Source organism: Diadema antillarum, unplaced genomic scaffold, assembly GCF_040938485.1.
Source record: "Diadema antillarum isolate AM-2024a unplaced genomic scaffold, OU_Dant_1.0 seq00000384_RagTag, whole genome shotgun sequence".
In the NCBI taxonomy this organism is placed as follows: Eukaryota; Metazoa; Echinodermata; class Echinoidea; order Diadematoida; family Diadematidae; genus Diadema; species Diadema antillarum.
Window position 1 is genome coordinate 1,378,180 of NW_027271382.1, and position 23,264 is coordinate 1,401,443.

At 35.8% G+C, this 23,264-nt stretch overlaps 1 protein-coding gene across 1 annotated transcript in view; it reads right to left on the bottom strand.

The window, feature by feature from the left end:
* Positions 1-11,547: 11,547 nt before the first annotated feature.
* LOC139731749 (GDP-fucose protein O-fucosyltransferase 2-like) overlaps positions 11,548-23,264 on the bottom strand; it is a 30,742-nt gene continuing 19,025 nt past the window's right edge. The window contains exons 4-8 of the mRNA XM_071642631.1: positions 22,004-22,070; positions 18,355-18,480; positions 14,893-15,073; positions 13,152-13,281; positions 11,548-12,150 (exon numbers count right to left, since the gene is read on the bottom strand). Coding sequence (XP_071498732.1) covers positions 11,994-12,150; positions 13,152-13,281; positions 14,893-15,073; positions 18,355-18,480; positions 22,004-22,070 — 661 coding nt within the window. The 3' untranslated portion in view covers positions 11,548-11,993. The remainder of the gene's footprint in view (positions 12,151-13,151; positions 13,282-14,892; positions 15,074-18,354; positions 18,481-22,003; positions 22,071-23,264) is intronic.

Genomic DNA, 23,264 nt, shown 5'->3' on the forward strand with positions numbered 1-23,264 from the left:
TCTTGAAAACTACTAAAAGGGATTTGCCAGCAACTAAACATCATGTGGTCGATCATCCCTGCATGCCGAAAGGAAGAAATAGAAAAAGTCGCTATCACTAAGACGTCTTTTGTGACAGATATTTTCTTTTCAAGTGATTCTCCTATCGCAATGCTGATTCAAAATCTATAATATCTGTATTTAATCAGAGGACATCTCTATCATTGTACCTACAATCAGGCAAGATGAAAAAAAATCCTTGTTCAGGAGATAATGGCGCTGGTTCATGGCACATGATTTGAAGTCAAGTTGTATAATATATCTTCTTCTCTTCATATACACATTATGTGTGTGTGTGTGTGTGTGTGTGTGTGTGTGTGTGATCATGCATATATACATGTATATAATTATTATGAAGAGTTCCTTTCCCAAATGTGCCACTTTTGTCCACTTTTGATGATGAGGAGAAAAACCTCGATTTTTATTTCACACATAATTCTATTTAAAGTGCTTATATGCAATGATTTCAAGGTCCTATTTACCTTTGGGAGCAGTGATTTAAAAAATGTTCAAGATATCACTTTTGATGCATATGTGTAGGTCAGTTTTATCACAAAACATCCACCCATACAAAATTTTTGCAATAAAGCCTAAAATATATCACATGTAGGAATTGTTCATTCATGTCTTCCATTTTCCGACACATTCCCCATGTATTTTCAATGGAAGCCGGAATGTTAAAACCATAAAATTATGTCGCATTCACATTATCACTCCCCTGACAAAATTACTGTTAGAGCAACTGCTATATGGAGTGGAGCATGTGGTTACTTGTTCTCATTTTATCATATGTGAGAAGAATCTTCTGTACCCCTAGCATTAAAGGTCCAGTTTACCTTTGGGAGCAGTGATTTAAAAAAAATAAAAATGAAGATATCACATTTGATCCATATGTGTGGGTCTGTTGTATCACAAAACATCCTACCGTATAAAATTTTCGCAATAAATCCTAAACTCTAAGGAGATATCAGTATTTTTCTTAATAAACCGTAACTGTAGATGGTTTAGTCTGGAAACATTTTTATTCTAACTATTGTTCACATTTTGTGTATTCAACAATACTTAACATCGATGGTACGGATTCAATTTTTATAATGGTTGTTTCTATCCCTAACTCACATTTTAGAACATTTTAAAGCACTAATGCTAAGTTTTTGTTTTATTTTGCAAATGGTAAATTATGCCTTTAATAGTCATTCTCTTTTGTTTAATCTTTAGTTTGGTCTTTAGTTGTGCCCGTGCTCCTCATCCTGTTCTTCACACTAGGCTTTTGTTGGGACCTACACTCAGCAAGCTTTGCTTTTCAGTAGGTTCCACCGTATTTCTCTTTAGCATTCTTTTACTTATATTGAAAATGTCACATCGACTGCTATGTACTATGTTTGTATTTTTTCGTATACATCCAAGCTGAACATTCTGTACTATTATATTTTGTTATATTTTATGCATTTTCCATGCGAAAATAAAATTGAAATTGAAATTGAAAATATAAGGAGACATCACTATTTTTCTCATCAAACCATACCTGTAGACAGTTTAGTCTGGAAACATTCTTATTATAACTATTGTTCACATTTTGTATATTTAACAATACTTAACATCGATTATACTAATTCAAATTGTTACATTGGTTGTTTCTATCCCTAATTCACATTTCAGAACTATTTTGAAGCACTAATGCTGGGTTTTTATTTCATCTGCAAATGGTAGATTATGCCTTTAATGTCCAAAATAGTACCCCATAACAGGATGAAGAAAATGTGCCTTGGAAAGATCTATACATATTCACACTTTTTATCTTTAAAGAAGTAATATTCTTTTGGATCTTGTGGGTTTAGCAGTGATTACACAACACATGCTGTACATATTTTCTTTTGTTTTTCAGTAGTTTTTGTGAGTATTTTCTGGGATAATTCTTTAACTCTACACATTCTCCTCATTTTTCCTCCATCTCTCCAAAGGTATTATATGCATAAAAATGAAACATTTCAGAGTCAATAATCAAATAATACACGGGACATCTAAAAAGCTACACAGGCAGGAAAGCTAGCCAGCCTGGACTTACTCTGGAGGTCAAAGTAAGGTCAAGCATTATGTGCACACAGGATTTCTGATTGGATCCTGCTGGACTTAGCACCTTTTGGACCAAAACTCAATTTTCATTGATTTCTCCATTTTCTCACAAGAATTTCAATACTTGGAAAAGTTGATTGATAATGGGACTACATACTAAAAATAAATACACTTCTGTCAAAAAGTCCCATTTGATGAAAAATAGATTTAGCAAGAACTATTCAAATATATATATATATATATGAAGTTTGTTTGCAAAAACCGATAAGTCCATATTTGCCAAATGGAGATATTTGCGATTAAAGGTCAAGAAAAATAAAGAGGATAATAGGAAAATTTCTGCTTCTTTTGACCATAACTTCAAAAATATACCTTTATATGTAGTGACCAATATATCATTTAAAAGGTATTATTTTGTACTTTATGACAGAGATTGTACTTCAAAATCTTCAAAAATGGACTTATCTGTTTTTGCAAACAAACCCTTCATATATATATATATATATTATATATATATATATATATATATATATATATATATATAATTAAACGTCACAAACACACACACACACAAATACCTTTTAAAGGGACAACAGTTCCTACAAAAATGTTCTTAACAGTTTGACTGAGGGTAAAAACTGGGAGAGTGTGTACTATCGGTGTGCATATTATGATGTGTGTGCCTGTCTAAGCAGTTTATCTGATTTGTGTGTATAAACCTATCAAAGTCCGGGGGAATTTGCTACAAAAATTCCCATCATGTAACTATCAAATTCACATCTCTTTTCTCTGCACATCTTAATTAGTAAACAAGCTGGAAATTTATAATAGCACATGTTATTCTTTATCATAAAACTTCACCGCCCAAGAACAGAATATAAAAGAAATTCTTTTGCACCAGTTTGTTTTAAGCACTCCCTGTAAATGTTCAAACACGTACATTCCTTTATAGATTTAAAGAAAAAAAATGCAAAGCCTTATTAATTCAGTTGATTTATAACACTGCTATACATCCATGTATCTACGTGTACTTATTTACAATTAATCCACTCTCCATGTTTGTAGTTAACAATGTTACCTATACCTGTTATGTATTTTGAATCTTCATGTAGAATGATTTTGGTTGACATGTTGTGACATTTGTGGTAATTTTGACATTTGTGGTTGCTATATTATGACATTTGTGGTAATTTTGACATTTGTGATTGACATGTTATGACATTTGTGGTAATTTTGACATTAGTGGGCGATTTTGACATTTGTGGGCTCTACAAATGCACTGAGAGGCTTTTGAAAATCCTGCCACCAAAATGACTGATGTGAAATTTAAAGGGCTAAATGAAAGATTTTTTTCACTCTACCTTGAAAAATACAAACAATAAATGAATATAGGCAACTATTATTATAACAAAGTCCTCGAGATCGGCAGTTTCCTTTCGTAATATTGAAATTTTGTAATAGCTGAACAGTAAGGAACATAAAGATAATGTAGATGATAATTTTGAAACATGAATTTTTACTTCCTTGCAACAGGGAGTTTGTTATTACAGTGTTCGTTATAATGGGAGTGCACTGTAGTGTAAATCATCAGCATGTATCAACAAAAAGATAAAGCATTTAAAGGGATGGTATAGTATTGGTGGAGATGAGGAATGGGCTTTTAACTTTTTTTTTTGCAAGATACCAAGAAACCACTTATGAAGTACACAGCATACAATTCTAAGAGGAATTAAAAGTTTATTTGATGAAAATCGGTTATGGAATGGCTGAGACATCACAAAACAAGGTAAACAAAGTGATCATTCCAAAGGTGGGTCCCATCTTTTACTCATTATTCATTATCATTTTCATTATTGCTCTGTTTTGGGTATCTCAGCCATTTCAAAACCAATTTTCATCAAATAAATGTCAAATACCTCTTGGAATTACATGCTCTTTCATATTTCATATGAGTTTTCTCATTATCTCACCAAAAAATGTTAGAAACCTGAAGTTATAGGTCTCAAACAAAACTATACAATCCTTTTAACCAGAGCAGTATAATTATGGTTTTTCTTTAGGGTTTGATAGGACAGCTTAAAAAAAGAGAAGGATTAGTACTTTCTTGATTGATCACTTTGCATCAACTAGAGTAGCAATATGAATCACACATTCCTACAGAGAAAGGTCAATATAATTCAGATATTTATTTCTCTGTCATCTAACAGTAGTCAATATTGTCATATTGACAGAATTTGCATAGAAGCCCAATGACATTTAATGAAACTGGTGACTATAGTTCATATCAACCAATCATTACAAAGATTTCAACACCAGAAAGTGTGCTACTGATAATAGTGACAGCATAACCACAACTCAATATTACCAGAATCTACTATTCTTATTGATGATAGAGATGATTTTGATGTTAACATGAATCACTGCTTTTATCATTATACATATTATTATTATCATTATTAGTGATACTATGATTCTAGATATCATAATTATCATTAGCACAATCATAATCATACTTTACATCATTATCATTGTTTATACTATTGCTGCTATCACTACACATTTATATGTAATCTACTGTATCATCACAGCACTTAAGTTTTGAAATTATCAATTAATTTGAGAAAATATACATGTATCACTATCCTAATTGAGATAAAACTTGTTACAATGAATATTGATGCATGAACTTGTAGTCACAAATCCCGGGTACATGAAACAATCACTACTCTGTATTACACCTATACAGGTTAGTCAACTACCAGTCAGAAAATTATCAGCCTGACCAAGTAATATAGTGGACAATTATTTTTCATGCTCTTCCCTGGGCAGAACATTTTGTCATGTTCCCTGTGTGTGGATCATTTTCAAGATAAACAATATGTGAAAATATACCAAACAATAGTATGATAACATTTTTCATCACTATCGATAGAAACAATTCATCTTAAGCAATGCAAAAAATGAATGAATGAATGAATAAATAAATAAATAAATAGATAAATAAATAAATAATAAATAAATAAATAAATGCCTGAGTGACCAAGCATACAGAAGAGAATTCCACAAAATTAAATTTTTCAGAAGTACACATTCCCTCAACTTGTTACACTGACATACGATAGTAGTAATATTCCCCCTGCTTTGTGGAAGAGATAAGTCAAACGTTCCTGCAGCTATGTTACAAACTTTTGTAGTCTTCTCATCTGGCAATGACAGCACCAAAACTTAATTAAAAAATTATCCCTCTAGAATGGATTGTCAAATTTTCCTTCAAAAAAAAAAATCATTGGTGGGTCCTCTAATCATTGCTGTATTCTCTTTCCCCTTCATTTCTCCATATCATCTCAAAAATGTCACACTGTGCAAAACGGAAATACACATGCAATTACAACATTAAAAAAAAATAGAGATGTTGCTATGGCGACTGATATGCCTTCACCATATCACATTATTCTCCCATAGGTCTGTTGTACATCTTGAAAGTGTGAGACGACAGTTTCACATGATTTGTAAAAAAAAAAAAAAAAGAAAGAAAAATATGAAATGATATATTTGAAAGTTTGATGGCACAACCTCAAATGTGTTTCATGTTTATACATTCCTTGAACCAGATTTCATTTAGCTGACTACATTGCTGAGGAACTGGCCAGGGATTGAGACATATGGAGGAGGGTCACCCGAAGGAGCGCAAGGGGACACCACGTCCTGTGCAACTGAGTCAAGTCAAGGCTACATTGTTCCAGAGAGCAAGTATTCGGGAATTTGAGCATATCTACTAGGCCTTTGACCATTGCCCTTTGACCCCATGACTCACATCTTTCTTCAAAATCAATGATCACAAACTGGTAACATCCAAGCTTCATGACAATACTTCGAGCTCTTTTCAAAATATGGGGAAAAGTAGTGACCTTTTAAAATGATTATTTAACTTTTGTCACCAAGTTCCAAATTTTCCTTTCTTCCTCTGTGGCTGAGGCTTAAAAAGTTCACAAGAATGTTGTTCTATCTATCATTTCAACCTGTCTGTCAGTCTACTTTCTACCTATTAACTTACCTTCCCATCTATCTATCTATCTATATCTATCTACTAGGTGTTTCAAAAAACATTTCCCACTTTTGATTCTTAATAATTCATAAACTATACATCAGATAACACTGTCATTGATATCAGTGATAGCTGAATAGTGTACAATTTTGTTGGAGGTGGTTTAAATATGAAAGCATAAATCAGTTTCATAAAATCCATGATTAATTTCACAGTTAGGTTCCAGATTTTGCTCTATTTTCAACCCTCTGTACAAAACTTTCACTTTGCACAGGGGTCAATGGGTGTGTATGGGAGTGTGTGGTTAACACCCTGACAATGGTCCTGAACAATGGTCAGAGTTTGAATGCTTCATTATTTATTCATGAGAAATTCCACTATCACACCTAGTCTTTATTCAGCCTCTGGCAGTATCTGTGTAAAGTCAAACGCCTGCCGATACTGTCGTTGAGTGGCGACAGAGCTCTCCCTACTTCTGAAAAACAAAATTCCAATGAATATCTTATGTTCTGTCGTAAACAAGGTGACAGGAAGCAAAGAAAATCAGTTAGAGTATACACTTGTGTATATGGAGCCTTAAATAAATCTACTCACAACTGTGAAACAAATCGCCCCAATGAAAAATGCTGCTGAACTCTTTACCAAAAATGATCTCTTTTTATCGAAAAAGCGACAAATTTGTCAGACTATTAGTAAACAGTTGTATTAAAATGAACAACTTTAGATCATTTATGCTTTTATCCCAGGTTTAGTGATATGTGAAGCAAAATTTGAAAATGATTGCCAGCTGGAATGAAATGTGGTGTTTGCGAGCACATGGAAGCATGTGCTTACTTTTTCCATGTGCATGCATTTTACCCTTTATCGTGCATGAATTCAGACTAGCAGTGCCCAGGGCAATCCACATGAATTATTGATTAAGCATTCATGTGCTTGGGAGCACGAGACTGACGCCTCGTCAACAGGTGGTTCAGGCATGTCCATTGTTCAGGGCCATTGTCAGCACACACTCACATACACATCATTGGTTCCTGTGCAAAGTTCATTTTTGTACAGAGGGTTAAAATTTGACCAAAATCTGAAACCTTACTTCAAAATCAATCTTAGATTTAATGAAACTGATTCATGCTTTCACATCCAAATCACCTTCAACAAAATTGTACACTATTCAGCTATTACTCATATCAATGACAGTTTGATCGGATTAATAGTTTTTGGACTATTAATGATCTAAAGTGGGAAATGTTTTTTGAAACACCTAGTATCTATCTTTATCTATCTTTCTATCTATCTATCTATCTATCTATATATCTATCTATCTTTATCTTTATATGAAAATACAAATTCAGCCATTTAAACCAACAATGTTTCTCTGACAAAAAGGCAGTTCTGGGGAAGACGTCACGAAAAAACAAAAACAAAACAAAAAACAATTCTGCCCGCAAAATCAGCAGAAAAGTAGACACATTATTTGCATTCCATAAGTCTTTCCAAAGGAAAACATACTTTGAAAGAAAGCACTGAAACCAAAGTAAGGTCATAAAGTAACAAGGTGCCATACGGGAAATTCAGAATCGAAGTCACACTCGCGTGTTACACTTTCATAGTTCCTATCATTCGTCTTGTGCACAAAGCATTAATAACTCCAGTAAAACATTTATCCATCGGAAGGCAATTCGTTCATTTAAACTTACAAACTGGCCTATTTTGGTGTACAATGTCAACAAGGAAGACTGCTGCATAAACTATATATATCGCAGTTGCAAATGTTGAGTGACAATTTTGTGTGTTTGTTTGATGATGTACACAAGGGTAGGAACACCATCAACGGTCAGCACTGACCAGCAAAGGCCTATCTGATGCATTCACATGGCCAAGAAAGCCATTTTGAAAGGCCCACAGGAGCCTAAATCTATAGAATACCTCAAATCAAGCAGTCACTTTTCTGACTTTGTTCATATGCCTACTCCTCTGACGAGTTGTCATTATCCATAAAAACAAACAAACAAAAAACAAACTTTAAATATCAGAATCTCAACAGCAAACAAGCATGTTAAAAAATAGCTTACATAGTACAAACTGATACAATAGTGTATAAGTTAATGGAGTCACAAAATGACCAATAAACACTCAAGGAACATCTCTGCACTTGAAATTGAGATGAAAACATGTAAAACACATGTACGTGTAACACATATTTACAACAAAAAAAAAAATGCTTACAGCAGCACAGAGCACCACCTTCCCTTATTAAAGCATCCAGATCACAAAATCAAATCTAATCAACTGTCACTCAGCCCATTTCCAAGCCAGAAATCCTGCAAATGCCATCAGTCACAATGTACTGAATGCAACATTCAAATGACACTTGCAAGTTCCATGCAACAGCGTGGAACACTGTGCTCATAATAAAACTCGTGTCAACATATAGAGAGAATGTTAGAGAGAGAGTTTGTACAACACACAGAGGTAGACAATCATATTCATATTACATTGGATGGCTATGAATGGGATATTAGGGAATATTGCATGAGTTAGGGCCAATATTGCATGAATCCAAGATGAGTGCAATATTGGCCCTTGTGAGTGCAATATTCCCTGGTATCCCATGAATCAATGCAATCCAATATAATTATTATCATCTACAATCATTATGTAGAGAAAGCATAAACCGCACAAAAGTGCCGTACTTCTACTCGTCTCTGAAGTTGACTCAGCACTGATCAGCACTGATAAAAGGAGTAGGCCCTATGCAACTAACGGCGTATAAAGCAACTAGCAAGATGTTTGCACGCTTGTGAATTGTAACAAGATTTCTTGCACTCAGCAAGTGCTCGTGCAACGGATGAGACAAAATAGGGTGTATCATTGAACAGCCAGTAACAATGATAGCCTATGGGGAATTAATAAATTGGCCTACATATTTTGTTCAATATGCTCTTGTATAGAGCAGACAACAATACACATTTTTAACGCGCTGCTAGAATGTCCTACATACATGATAATAAAGGAGTTGTGGCAAGTGGTAGAGTACATAAAAACCTTTATACCTTCTTGTACCGTGAATGCATCCCTACATTATTTATACATTACATCTGCTCCATACTTTCCAATTTGTATCCATTTCTATAGCCCCTTCCTCTCTTCCAGTGAAAACGAGTGCTGTCTTATCACTAATTTCTGTTAACCTTTGACCTTAGATACTTGTAGTAGTCCTTCTCCTATGATTACATTACACCTCTTCATATTGCCTTCCCTCCTTGCCCCATATAAAGCATGAAAAAAAAATTATATGAAAATTCCTACAAGACTGCCATAATCAAAACCCTCCGAAACCAATGCATTCATTTCAAGTACCATTTAGCAGCTCCATTTTACATCTTACAGTCTTGACACCAAAGACCTCTCATTCGAACACACAATACCCTATGGTTTACCATCCCACGCTGTTGTCCTGTATATTCATGATATGGTAGGCACTGTTGAATGTCCTGCCACTTTTCACACACATCAAATCCTGGTATCATTATAAACTGAATTATAATAATAATGATAAAAATTCTGTCTTATTTACCAAGGGTAGCCTCTTCAGTGTTGTCACTGCTCTACCAGAGGGCCCTGCCATTATAATCACCCTAGCGTTCTCAGGTGCCCATTTATACACGTGGGTCAAGAGAAATATGGTGAGTTCAAACATCTTGTCCAAGGACGTTAAAGCACTGGGCAGGAATCGAACTTGGGTCCTCCAATCGGGAGTCGGGGTCTTATCCACTATGCCACAGTGCCCCCACCCATCCTGAACACCTGTTCCTGAATCTGGGTTACATTATGATTTCAATTCATTCGGTGCAAACAAACATCCTGGCAGTTTCTACTCCTTGTTCATCATCATGATGAAAAGCTGTCACTCTTAGCTAGGAGTGTGGGGCTTACAGACACACACAGCTCTCGAACGAAGCTCCCATACAGACTAACGATTTTTGTCAGGCAATCCTTACATGTCCGAAAATATATCTATCAATAAACATGTATGCATCTTTGACAAATTCTGTAAATTCTTTCACATTTCTTATTCATCAAAGTGAATGAAAAAATATATTTCCAAAATATTTTACAAAAATCACTTTTATCAATTCAATGGTGTTCATCTCTAATCCCAAGGATGTGCGGAAGACTACAACTTGGGCAGAACTTCTTTTATATAAACACATATATTAGATGTGTAACTCCTCACCAATGACCAGTCCCAAAATAAAAGTAGCGTTCACATTTGCATAGGTAATTCCATCGGCAGTGTTTTACCTGTTTTCTATCCACTCTGTGTTTTATTTCATAGTATTTGGGGTAAAATCATAACAAAAAACAATTCACTGATTAAGGGCTAGCTTATAGCTTTCTATATCACATCCACAAATTTAAAAGGTCCTGCTCATAAGTACTGACTGACACTTGCAACATGAAATAATAGCACACAGTTTCTTGGCATAAATCATACTTTAACTAATACCATTCAAGATTTGCACAGACAATCAAAACAAAATAAAGAGTCAACTACTCTCCTTCACTGGCGACTTACTTAACAATTGCGACAAGGAAGTATTTGGAAGAAAAAAAAGAGAAAGAGATAAAGCAAAGAGTTGCACATGAGAATGGACAGACACAAGAACTTCAAAATGGCATAATTTTGCTGTTAACTACAAGTATCTGTAACTCTCTAATTATTAGACTGTCACAATAAAAAGGCCTCTAACATAGTCACAGAGAGCAGTGGGTCATGGTGACGAAATTGGTCAAATCACCCATAACAATGCAAGATTCCACAAACATATTAAAATATCACCTTAGAAGAAAGCACCAACTGACTGGCAAAAAAAAAAAGGGAATGTCAACAAGTATAATAATAGTATGAATATAATGTGTTAACTAACGTGGGAATTTGATACTCATCTTAGACTGAAAAAGCTTGTTCCAGCAAAGACACTTGCATCTAGTGCAGTATACACATTGGCAGCTACCAGTAAGCTGTGAGGACTTGATATGAAGCTACCTTACATGTTGTTTCTCCAATCAGTGTTGTTACAATCTACTGCACAGACAGCACAGCAGGCCCTCAAAATCCAGCATTACTTGCAACCACAATACATTGTTTCTTGCGAAAACATATTTCTCACACTAAGCACCACTGACTGCATAGACCCTCATATATGAAAGAGAGGCATGCAAAACAAAAATTGCAGGAAGTATACCTGTGTATACCATGTCATTTACAGTATTATTGCTTGTTAAAGGCCCCAGAAGGCAATGTGAATGTGTCAAAGCATGACTTTCACGCATCAAATTCTACCCAAGTACAGAGTGGCAGTGGTTCATGGCTCATATGATCAGTGTTGATGAGCACAAAGTACTGTAAAAGTGGAAATTTCAGTAAATGTCACTCATTTGCAATTTTGCAGATGAGAGCTCATTTCTGTACCTATTATTCATATATCTCAACAACAAAATAAACTCACATGTCCTTACATGTACACTCATACTGGTTTGGTAAGAGTGTGAAATTCACGAAAATTTCCACGCCATGAAATATTCTGCATTCACAGTACTATGCCTCTGTGTCGTACTCTTGTTTGGGCTCTGGCTACAGCACCGCACAGACTGCAATGAACAAAATAGAGCCACGTGAAAGCACTCTGTACAAATCCCCCTCCTCGCCCAATGTGCATCTTTTTGAAAATGCTTCCTGATAATTCCATCGGCAAAAGTCGGCTTGTCCTCATGAGTAGGCAGTGGGGCCGATTCTGAAACAAAATTGACGTACATGTACAACAACAAGTGATTCTCAATAAACTACGGGCCATATAGACGGACGTTCACAGTCTTTCGGCTCGCCGTCCCCGCAGAATCGATTATACGTCGCTTTGGTGTCAAACCCTAGAAGCTGCCTCTCCTCAAATATGCGGAATGTAAACGTAGACTGGCCAGTCCCAATGAAGTGCCTGAGAGGAAAATGTTTAAAAAAAAATAGAACAACACAATTACAAAATGATAGTTTCATTGGAAAAGAGCCTTCCCCCTAAATTTTTGAGAAAATGGATGTCATGATACAAGTTCCTTGCTTTTCAGTCTGAAGAAGATATTTATGACAATACTTCATGTCATTCCATGGCAATCTCCTGGCTGTTTTTAGTCATCCTCCTGTAAAAGTCTTCACTGCATTTGCTGTTACGGATGGATTTCTTGGTGTCTTTGATTATTATCTCCATTGCAACTGTCCGCCTTCTTGTTCATTTTCATACATCTATCAGAATTATGGTGCACTATTAATATTCGTGAGAAAAAAAACCCTACAAAACCGACAAAAATATGATTTCAAACACACAAATGCTATACATGGTATTAACAGGCCTTTATATATACCACACTTTACGAAACAGTTGGTATGGATCTTACACGAAATTGGGATGCATGTTTCATATATCTCACCTATGATATAACATAGCACAGCGACTGTATTCTAAACTTACGAACCTGGTAATCACCTTCAAAAAACCACAGCAAGTCATTAAAACTCAGCTATGAATTCACAGAAATAAACTTTTAAACTTATGGGTTGGTCATATTTGTTTGTTTGTTTGTTTTGTTTTCATTTTCCACCTGACAAGATGGCTGGATAACCCATATTCAGCTGCACCAGCTGGTTTTCCACAGGGTCCAGTTTGTATGTTCTTGGGAGGACCATTTCCCCTGGTTACGCACCCTGCTCTTTGCAACGAATGAATGGTGTGGGCTCTTTTAAGTGTGCGGCTTGTAACTCTCTCATACGCGGGACCTCAATTTCATGTCCTATCCGACAGACACTTGTCTATCAATCCCCTAACCAAGATTCTGAAACGTCAGCCCCCCCCCCCCCCTCTCCAGGTACATGATCAATTGATCCTGAGGGTAAAACAAGAAAGAGAGAGAGAAAAAAATGGTGACTCCTCGTCATAATACACACCTTGCATGTGCACATATCCATTGGTCAATAATGGCCACGCCCCCATCCATGAAGTTATCATGCACAGATCTCGGTGGCACATAGTTGTACACATCGTATCCCTTCAGCTGCACCCTGAGTTGATCAATTTCTGTGGTGAGCAGTCGACCAAGAAGAGGAAGAAACGGAAGGAGAAGAACAAGAAGAAACCAAAAAGAGGAAGAGGAGGAAGAAGGAAAGGAAAACAAACAAAAGAAAGAGAAGAAAAGGGAGAAGATGAAAAAGACGACAAAAAGAAGAAAGGAAAAAGAAGAGGAGGATTTGAGGATGATCATGAAGAAGGAGAATGAAAACAAATGCAGATGGAGACGGTAGAAAGAGAAATACAAGTAAAAAAAAATGAAACAAGAGGTACATTTGTATGAAAAGAATGTAGAAAAGAGAGCAAGATAAGAAAACATAAGAACATCATTAATCAGTAGAGGCAAAATTATATCCATTGTTCTTGAAAGTGGTCTGTAATTCCACATGAAAAGCTCAAGTTTTTTATCAGAAATTATGATCGCGATATTGATTCAAAAGCTGCCAAGTAAGTTTCCCATCAAATAAAGTGGTTGGCCATCAGTTAATTACTAAACTGAAATGTCACTGCAGTATGCATAGAATTGCTTGGAATTACACTCCTCGAAGAATTTGAGACTCGACATCTTGAAAAGACACTATATATTGGTATACATATCTCACAAATATTCTGAATTGTAATGTAATCAATTGTGTTTGATAAAAGAGATTATATGCTTGACCTCACACCACATTATCTATCATGAAAAGAGCAAGTAATTCTCTCCACTCTGATAAGCTGCTTCTAGAAAGTCTAACATTTATGATCCACAAAATGAAGCCAGACTTCTGATCAGAAGACAAATATAGACATTGTGTGTGCCCCCCCCCCCCAACATTTGAGCCTGCGATTTACTTTTTCCCCCCTCACTTCTGCTTCAAAACTCACCTTATAGTGGTGATTCCAGTATTCAGTTTTTTTAAGGTATTGTTTACCATTGTGAACAGTGATTTAAAAGCATTCGAGTTATCACATTTGATGCATATGTAAAGGTCAGTTGTATCACAAAACATCCTACCATATAGAAATTTCGCAGTAAAGCCTAAAACATAAGGAGATATCACTATTTTTCTCACTAAACCATAACTGTAGATGGTTTAGTCTAGAAACAATTTTATTATAACTATTGTTCACATTTTGTATATTCTACCAATGATTACTGATTATACTGATTAACATTTTTACACAGGTTGTTTCTATCCCTAACTCACATTATAGAACTATTTAGAAGTATTAAAGCTGGGTTTTTGTTTCATCTGCAAAATGGCTAATAATGCCTTTTCATAGCCTACTCACTCCTTGAGCTGATTCAGTCATACATCCGATAAATTTGGCCACACATCTGGTAAATTTCTCTTGCATCTAGTGATTTCAAACTTATCAGATGGAGAGCTAAAGTAATTGGATGTCTGATGGGGAAATACACTAACCATTACACTTTCAAAGTCCTGTTTTCATAGCACAGATGATGTACAGGCAAATCTAATGGTACTATGAACCGTGTGCACGGGTGTCATTGTGGCAAAGATTCTAAGAGCACTTTCTACCGCCTTTCCATTTTTTCCAGCTCAATTTGTACATATGTATTTTTCCCTACACAATGCTCACTAAAGCGTATCGCGTGCATGCTACACCCCTCACCATGCGGAGCGGCATCTGTAGCGACAAAAACTTTCCTGAGCTTCAGCTCCTTGAGTTTTTGGACGATGACCTTGACAGCGTTCGGCAGCGACGGGACCTCTTTCCTGTTGTTTCGGGCAAAGTCCTGTCTGCGAAGGTGGACGGCGATATACGGACCCCCTCTGGCACTTCCTGGATTAGGCTGATATCAGAACAAGACATCTAGTTCATGATTTATGCTTGAAGGCGTCATCTCTTGATGAAAATCATTACAAATACAAATCGTTCTCTCCCACAGCTTTTTTTTTTTGGTTTTTCCCACAGGAGTCCTTCCTAGAGGATCCACCCAAGTCAGCATTTTCAATCTCTTACCAACTTTATCTTCTCTTGCTTCATTTCGTGAAACATCGTTTGGAATTTCACATCTTTTCCACTTCTCTCTCTTATCTCCATGATTTTCCAACCTTCTCCTCCCCTCCTCCCCTCCCCCCCCCCTTTCTGGTTCATCTTTCTCCTCCCACCAGTTTCCGAAACCTTAACCTGATGCTCATTCTATTCCTTCTTACAACTGTCCCGTCTCCATTAGTACAATCTCAACTTCCAGTTTACTGCTGCCATTCGAATATCACTATGTGCTGCCTTCCTCACACTCTCTGTAGAGTATGTCCCAAAAAAAATTACAATCAGATTTTCGCATTGATAACACCCAACATGATTTAACTGTCTAAATGCTACTTCAAGGTCTTAAAATATAACATCTTAGCTCTATTTTGCGGAAAACCCCATTCAATTTGGATAAGCGGTCACAGAGAAATGTGGATTTTTGTTAAGCATGTCATGAGTCTGATTCTTCCAAGTTTAGCACTTCGAAGCTCTTGTATGAGAATACAATAGACAAAACTTGGAGGGAAGAGATTCCTGATATCCTCTACAAAATTCCTCATTTCTCTTTGACCACTGAAGCAAATCGAATGGGATTTTCTGTAAGATGTGGGCAATCAGTTATAGTTTCATACCCTGAATTTGTATTTAGATTGATTCACTACTTTTAAAGATATCATTGCGGAGGGTCCCATTGTAATTTTTTTTTTTTTGGACATACAGTATGTTGCTTCCCTCCTCCACTCTCCTTTCTCTACGTTCTTCTTTTGCCAACCAACAGTCCTTTCCAGGACTACATAAACACGGTGTTACAGCAGACCTCTTTTCCTCAAATACAGAGATTATGGATCTGCTTTCAATTAATAATTCACTGAAACAAAACAAATAAATTGGCTTCCAAACCATATTTTCCAATTTTTTTCCTTTAATTTACTAGGGAACTTAAAGCCCTCTCCATTTTGAAAATAGGAGCAAACTTATTGATAATTTTGAATTTCTTTTGAGAATATTTCTATTTCAGGACTACTGTGAAACAAAATAAAATGAATGTGCTTCTCACAAAATCACTCTATCTGTCAAAAGAACAAGACCCTTCATTTACTTCTTGATGAAGTCAATGGATCACACACATCATAAGCCTTAAATGAAAATGAAATTCACTGTGGATTGGGTGTCTGTGCCTATACAATCTGTTGCATACATCAGTGAAAGTGATATTTTGAGGAAAATCAGACAATCTGTCTAAGAGTTATACACTTTTGATTAAGTTTTGGTATAGCCACTGCTGGATGAGAAGACTAAGTACAATTTGTGATGTCATGTATGGCAAATGATAATAAAAAAGAAAACATACAGAATACAGTTATGCAGAATACACAGAAAGTACACATTTCCTCAACTTGCAGGGACAGGAGGGGGGGGGGGGGGGGAGGAGGTTTAGGGGTTTAACCCTCCCCCAACTATGATTCTTTTTTTTTCTCTCTCTCTCTCTTGTCGAGCGAATTTGGGAAAGTAGTGGCAGCCAACAAATGTTAGGACTTTTTTTGCTTGTCATGACTTATCGTCATGGTATTGGGTCAACCCCCCCCCCCCCCCCCCCCCCAGCAAAAAGCTAGTTATCTATCCCTGACTTGTCACCGACAAATGTTTAGGGTAACATCATTTCCCCTGCTTTCTGAAAGACATAAGTCAAGTGCTCTTCCATTATGCTAGAAAAATGAAATCACTGCATTTTCTCTATCTTGTTTTCAATACTTGATATCAAAAAGTGTTGTAGTTTTCTTATCCAGTGATGGCAGCATCAAAACTTAACTGTTTAATGGATCGTCTGATATTTCTTAAATTCTCACTTATGTGTTTTACTAATATTGCAGCATTTCCTCCATTCACATGTATTTGGGTTACATTCTCCTTTGAGTTTTCTTTCTAAATGTCAAACTAGGCAGGCCACATCTACAGTAAGCTTTCATTGATATATTGTATTCATTTCACTGAGCTAACATGGACTGAATAACAAGGTACAATGTATCCTTCCATTTGAGGCTGCTTACGTGAACCAAAAGAGTAGACATTTTGCCCTAGAAGTCCCACACATTTGATTTTTCATCAAAATTGTCAAATTACTGCAAAAGAAGTAATGGCACTTCAGACTGCAAATTGGTCACGAATATCAACTTCACCTTCGATAATCATCAGTTGCCTGATAGCAATCTTGTTGATGGAATTGTAACAGCACAGCCTTGCCTTGGGTTTCTTAAGGTTACCGGTAAGTTACTCAATGACCAGCCTCATATTTGTAGGAAATAGATTCAGTTCTTGATCTCATTCGCTCAGTCACGCATCACCCTAAGAATTTGATTTTCACTACTTCATCATAAAGTTGTCAAATAATACAATAATCGTGTAACATTGGGAAAACATCCTCACTCCCACATTCATTATGTCGACAAAATGCTGCTATGCTTGATCATGTATATCTAGTGGGAGTGAAAATTTACAGTAATGGTGGTAGCATGACTGATACTTGATAATACCTCAACTACTGATGATGATGATGACGATAATGGTAATGATAATAATAACCATTAACATTATCATTATCATCAGTATGATCATAGGGGTCTGAAGAATCATAACATAAAAAGGGATGAAAAAAAGTAATAATACATATCTGGAAATTATGACATTCACTTAAAACAAATTAGACATACTTTGATATAAAATTTTTAAATACAAACTGTTCCTACTTCTAGCATTTTCTGAGATTATCACAGCGGCTCCTTGGTCTATCATTAAAGAGAGTACCGCTCCACAACATAAACAGGACCATGCCCAATTTCACTCAATTAAAACACACTATCCTCCCTATACCCCCCCCCCCCCCCCACTCATCAAGGGGGCTGTCCCTCCCGTACGCCTGACCAACAAGATCTCCAGCCACAGCAAAGTCATTACTTACATAGTCAACCAAGTGATTGGATTTGCAGGATGATGTTTGGATTCCCCCACCCACCCACTCACCTATGAAGCAGGCTAAAAGAGGATTATGATGATTATCCCCCCGTTTTATGCCAAAGAAGATGCATCCATTTTCACTTATACCCGCATATCCCTCCAGTCGTCGACGACTTCAGTGTTGTCTCTCTCATCGTCCGAGTCTAGATAAGTCCGACGAAATTCGTCTCCGATGTCCCTCAGATGCTTCGCAAAACGAAGACTCCTCCTCGCCTGGAAAGAACAAAGGGGATTACCTGTTCGATACCAGTAGTAACGCTTCAAAACATTTACACACACATGCAAGTGCATACCAAAAGTATGCGATACACACTTTATAATAAGCCAGCATGCATAAATGGCTGCAAGACAGTCAAAACAAATAGATACTTTTCATATGATACAAGCCATGCAACTCACTTTCCACAACTGTGTGAATGGAAATAATTCTAATCAAGATTTCAAGACACGCATATATGTTATATTAACATAAAACTAACAAAGATACATTATATCTATCATAACCAAAGTCATTTCTCAGCAAAATCTTTGCGCTGCCCTTTTAAGCCATTCTAATTCTAGTTTTCACAGCATTTTAATCTTCAAACAGCTTTTCTCAAGTGAAAGTTAACATGAATACATTCCCACTGTTACAGCTTTTCTCAAGTTAAGTAAACATGCATACAGTTCCCATTGTCACTATAGTTTGTCAGTATGCTGTTTCGCAGCAGTCACATACTCAAGCAAGGATGTTATGGTGAGTAAACCCACAACAATGCCACGAGTTACATCACGTTTACACACACGCGCGCATCCAGCGCTCAATGCCAAATTGGCGAGGACGCACACCTAAAGCAAACGGCAATGAAATCTAGACAATAATTAGTTAGAAAGGATTATGTGAAGAACACCGTTACAAATACAACAGACAATCTAGACGTTAAATCCTGTTTGTTCTGTTTTGTTTGCTTGCTTGTTTGTTTGTTTGTTTGTTTGTTTTGTTTTGTTGTTTGTTTGTTGTTGTTGTTTTTTTTTTTGGGGGGGGGGGGGTTAACAACCAAAAGTACATATATTGCAGAGTTTTCATAATATTCCACAATGAGTCAGAAGTCAGAATATCATCAGATGTACCGTGGACAAGTAGGTCACTCCAAGACTGCAACTGGAGTACCCATCTTTTGTGCAATGTTATGCTTTGATAATTACCCAATTCACAATTTTAAGTCTCAACCACCTATGCCCATACAGTACTCTCCACTTAATCATGTACTGACTAATCGGGTAATAACAAAGTTATGATAGAAACTACCTGATTAAATGAAGAGTACTGTATTGGTGCTTTTCATGGTGAAGGCTAAGCTGCTCTTTTGATGGCATTTCTTGGTCTTAACTTGGCAAAACCAAATTCTTCCCGGTATGGGGATCTGTACATTTATTACTGACTGCTACAAATATTTACGAGTATCTCTTCACACTATTATCAACATGACACCAAGACAGTACCAGGCATTTTTTAACTCCTTGCTACTGACAGAAATTAGTTACGAGTAAGAAGATTGAAATATATAAATATATTAAGAGGGGTTACATTGTGATTAAATCATTTTTACTGATCATTTGAAATGAGTTGCATTGACTTTGTATAACTATGTGCATGTCAGACGTTATATATATACTACAAATGTATTTTTGTTGAAAATGAAATAGGAATTTAATGAAATTAGATTAAATTAAATTAAATCAAATCAAACTAAAAACTTGTGTTACCTACTTAACTTCCATAAAGTCTGCAAGCATTTCACTCCATCAACCCAATGCAAAATTGAGAACAGCAAACATAGCTTAAGATTCCATTCAAAACAGCTCGATCAATGCTTAAAGTGTAACAATACCCTGGAAATCAACTTTTGTGTACTGCTAGAATATACTTAGAACAGCCATAATTCACCTGTGATACTACTGATAGGCCCTGAATTTCAATAAATCAGATCATACCTCTATCATAATTTGGCGCCTGTGCTTCACGCTTTTAAGTTCTGCTTCGCAAGCGCCAGTGCTGGCGTGTGCGTGTTCTCGCCATTCGCGTAAGTTTTTACGAATAATATTGAGATTCCACGTCAATCAGACAGCTAATCGCATGCACACATGCATATCACTATCATTCAAGAGATATTTGGAAAAAAAAAAATATTGATAGGAAGATCATTCGATTAAAAGAATTGGGTGATCGACTAGTCTATTTCAAGTCATTTTTGTTTTTGCGTACTCTTTAAATTTACAGTTAAACCCCAATGAATAAAAATCGGAGTGACAAAACTTTTCTAATATTTTGCAGAGGGCATGTCTCAAGTACATTCTACATAATAGTGTAAAACACGATATTTTTGCAGCATGAAATTTTCGTGAATTGAAGCCAACAGCTTTTTATGCGGCATGAAATTTTCGCGAGTTGCCTCTAACATGCAATGCAAAATAGATAGTGTAGACAAGAACTTTCGCGTGCATTTTAATTTGGCGAATTTGCCTCTCGCGAAATTCGCGAAATTAAAATGCATGTGAACATTCCTTGTTTTACAGACTTATAGCAAACATAATATTCAGGGTATTGGTACATTTTAAGACCAATAGATTATTTTTAAACACTGTGCATCATTCAGAGCAATGTCTGACCCCTTGAATGAACAAGGATTTGCTGTTTGAGTAAATTTCTTCTGCAGACAGCATCCAGCAATAAACACAGCACCATGCAACCACACAAACTTATGAGAAAATACAAATTAAACCACACAAACTAGTGAGAAAATACATACAAAGTAAACCAAACAAAGAGGACAGTGAAAATTTCATGCAGGCAGACAATGAAACAAAAAAAAACAAAAGAACAAAAAATTAAGAAGATCATGCAATTCAAAATTGGGCAAATTTTCATAAAACAGTGTTATCTGTCATACTGGGGGTGAAAATTTGACAAGATAATGATGCTACTAACTCACGAAGTCTCTCGTTGAGACTTGTCCAAAAAGTTTCACTTCACTTGACTTCCCACATTTTTGAATAAATTGAATAGAAGGTCTTTCTTTCACCACATTATACTATTCTAGAGTTAATCCAAGTGCTGATGCAACAATGACTATTTGCCATGGGGATAGAGTTTCTGAATTGTTGAGAAAAGACCTTTATCTCTTTAATATTTAATGTGTGCAAACCAAAAGAAGAGCAGTGAGGTAAGTATATCTTCATCACATCGCCAAATTTGCATATCTCATACGATTATATCTGATATCAGTTTCATGGAAACATGTGAAACAATACATTTCTATAACATTCATATTTTTATTTCTGTCGTATCTTGATAAAACTTTGACAATTTGAATTTCTTCATTAACTTTAAGATCAATAATGAATACAGTTACTGAAATTAATCTGTATGCTGACAGTCTACACTCATTGAGGTCATAAAATTTTGTCAAATGAGTTACTGCAATAATTGTTTTGGCAGGTATTAGGTTTTTATTCAAACAGCTCTCACATTTATGACTCTGTATATAAAATGTTTGGTTTCTGGAAAGTTGTAAACCTGTACCAGTACTTCCATGGCCTTTCTGCACTATTTACATGTTGATTCCCATTTCATTCATTTTGTATTGAGACAACACTACCATGGCACAAAGTAGAAAGAACGTACAGTATGACAACTACAGAGTACTAAAGTACGCCATACACACCAATAGTTTTTGGCCACGCATGCATGACTTACATTCCAGTATTCAACTTGTCCGTAGTAATCATGTAGCACTTCTTCACATCGGTCTAATAGAACTGACCTGGGTAAATGTTAGTTTATGTGAAAAAAAAAAGAAAAAATGAGGAGAGATAGGAAATGAAGTATGATTTACAAGATGCAAAATAAGGGTTTAAGATTAGTAACCGCTTACATTTTCCAGTCATGAGACAGGGGCGGGAATATTACAGGAGCCAACATTTTGTAGGCACACAAAAGTGAGAATTATTTCTTGCAAATCATGCAGTAAAGATGCAACAATGTCATTTTCATGACCACATGAATATGGATATTGCGGGAAAATACTAAAAAACGAAGATATTCCGCTTGAAAATGGCCAGAGTTTAGAATTGTAGAATGAATACCAGTCTACTTATAATCATTTAACATCACAATTTTTTTACTTTTTCATGATGTATCATTAATTGAATTAATGATACATCATGAAAAAGTAATTATTGTTTATAAGCTACACATTTTGCCTTTTGAAAAACATATCATTACATTTCATTTTTGTAGTATCTGCAAAAAGAGGATTCAGTTTAATAGCACCAAACAAACACTATAACGAAAACCCCCAAAACGTGATTCTGATCACAGTTTACACCATGATGTAAAACTTCCGTTGGAAGTGCAGAACTAAATGTCATAGTGACTTGGACAGGGTAATGAAATTTACTACATACCGGGTGTCCCAAAAAAAGCGGAACGGTGGATTTTCAGTACCTTGCGTTCTAAAAGTGATATATTTTTGACATCATTAGAAAGAGCATCTTCCGCAGAAGACCATGGTACCAAAATTATTAGGTGATCCGAGTATCCTCTCGGATCACCTTCTGTATCTGTACTGATTCTTTGTTTTTCTTCTTCTTCTTTCTCCTCAAAAGTTGTGTATCGCTAATCTCGGAAAGTCCTCTTCCTATCAATGTCAAAATTATACCATATATGTATCATGTCCCAAAGACGAACCTTCTAATAAAATCATAGTGATTAGTCGACCGTGACGTCACTATGACGTCATTATATGAAAACACATTCTCAATCATATCTCTTTCATGGAATGAAAATTTTCAATGAAATTTACGTCACATATATTTCACCTCAAGTCAAGCGCATTCTACTCATATAATCAAAATTTATATTTTCTCTTAAAACGTGCGCGTACGCGCGCGTTGAAATATTTGTATGCTCAAATCGAGCTCAAATTTTTTTTGCACACGTTTCAGAACATTTGGAG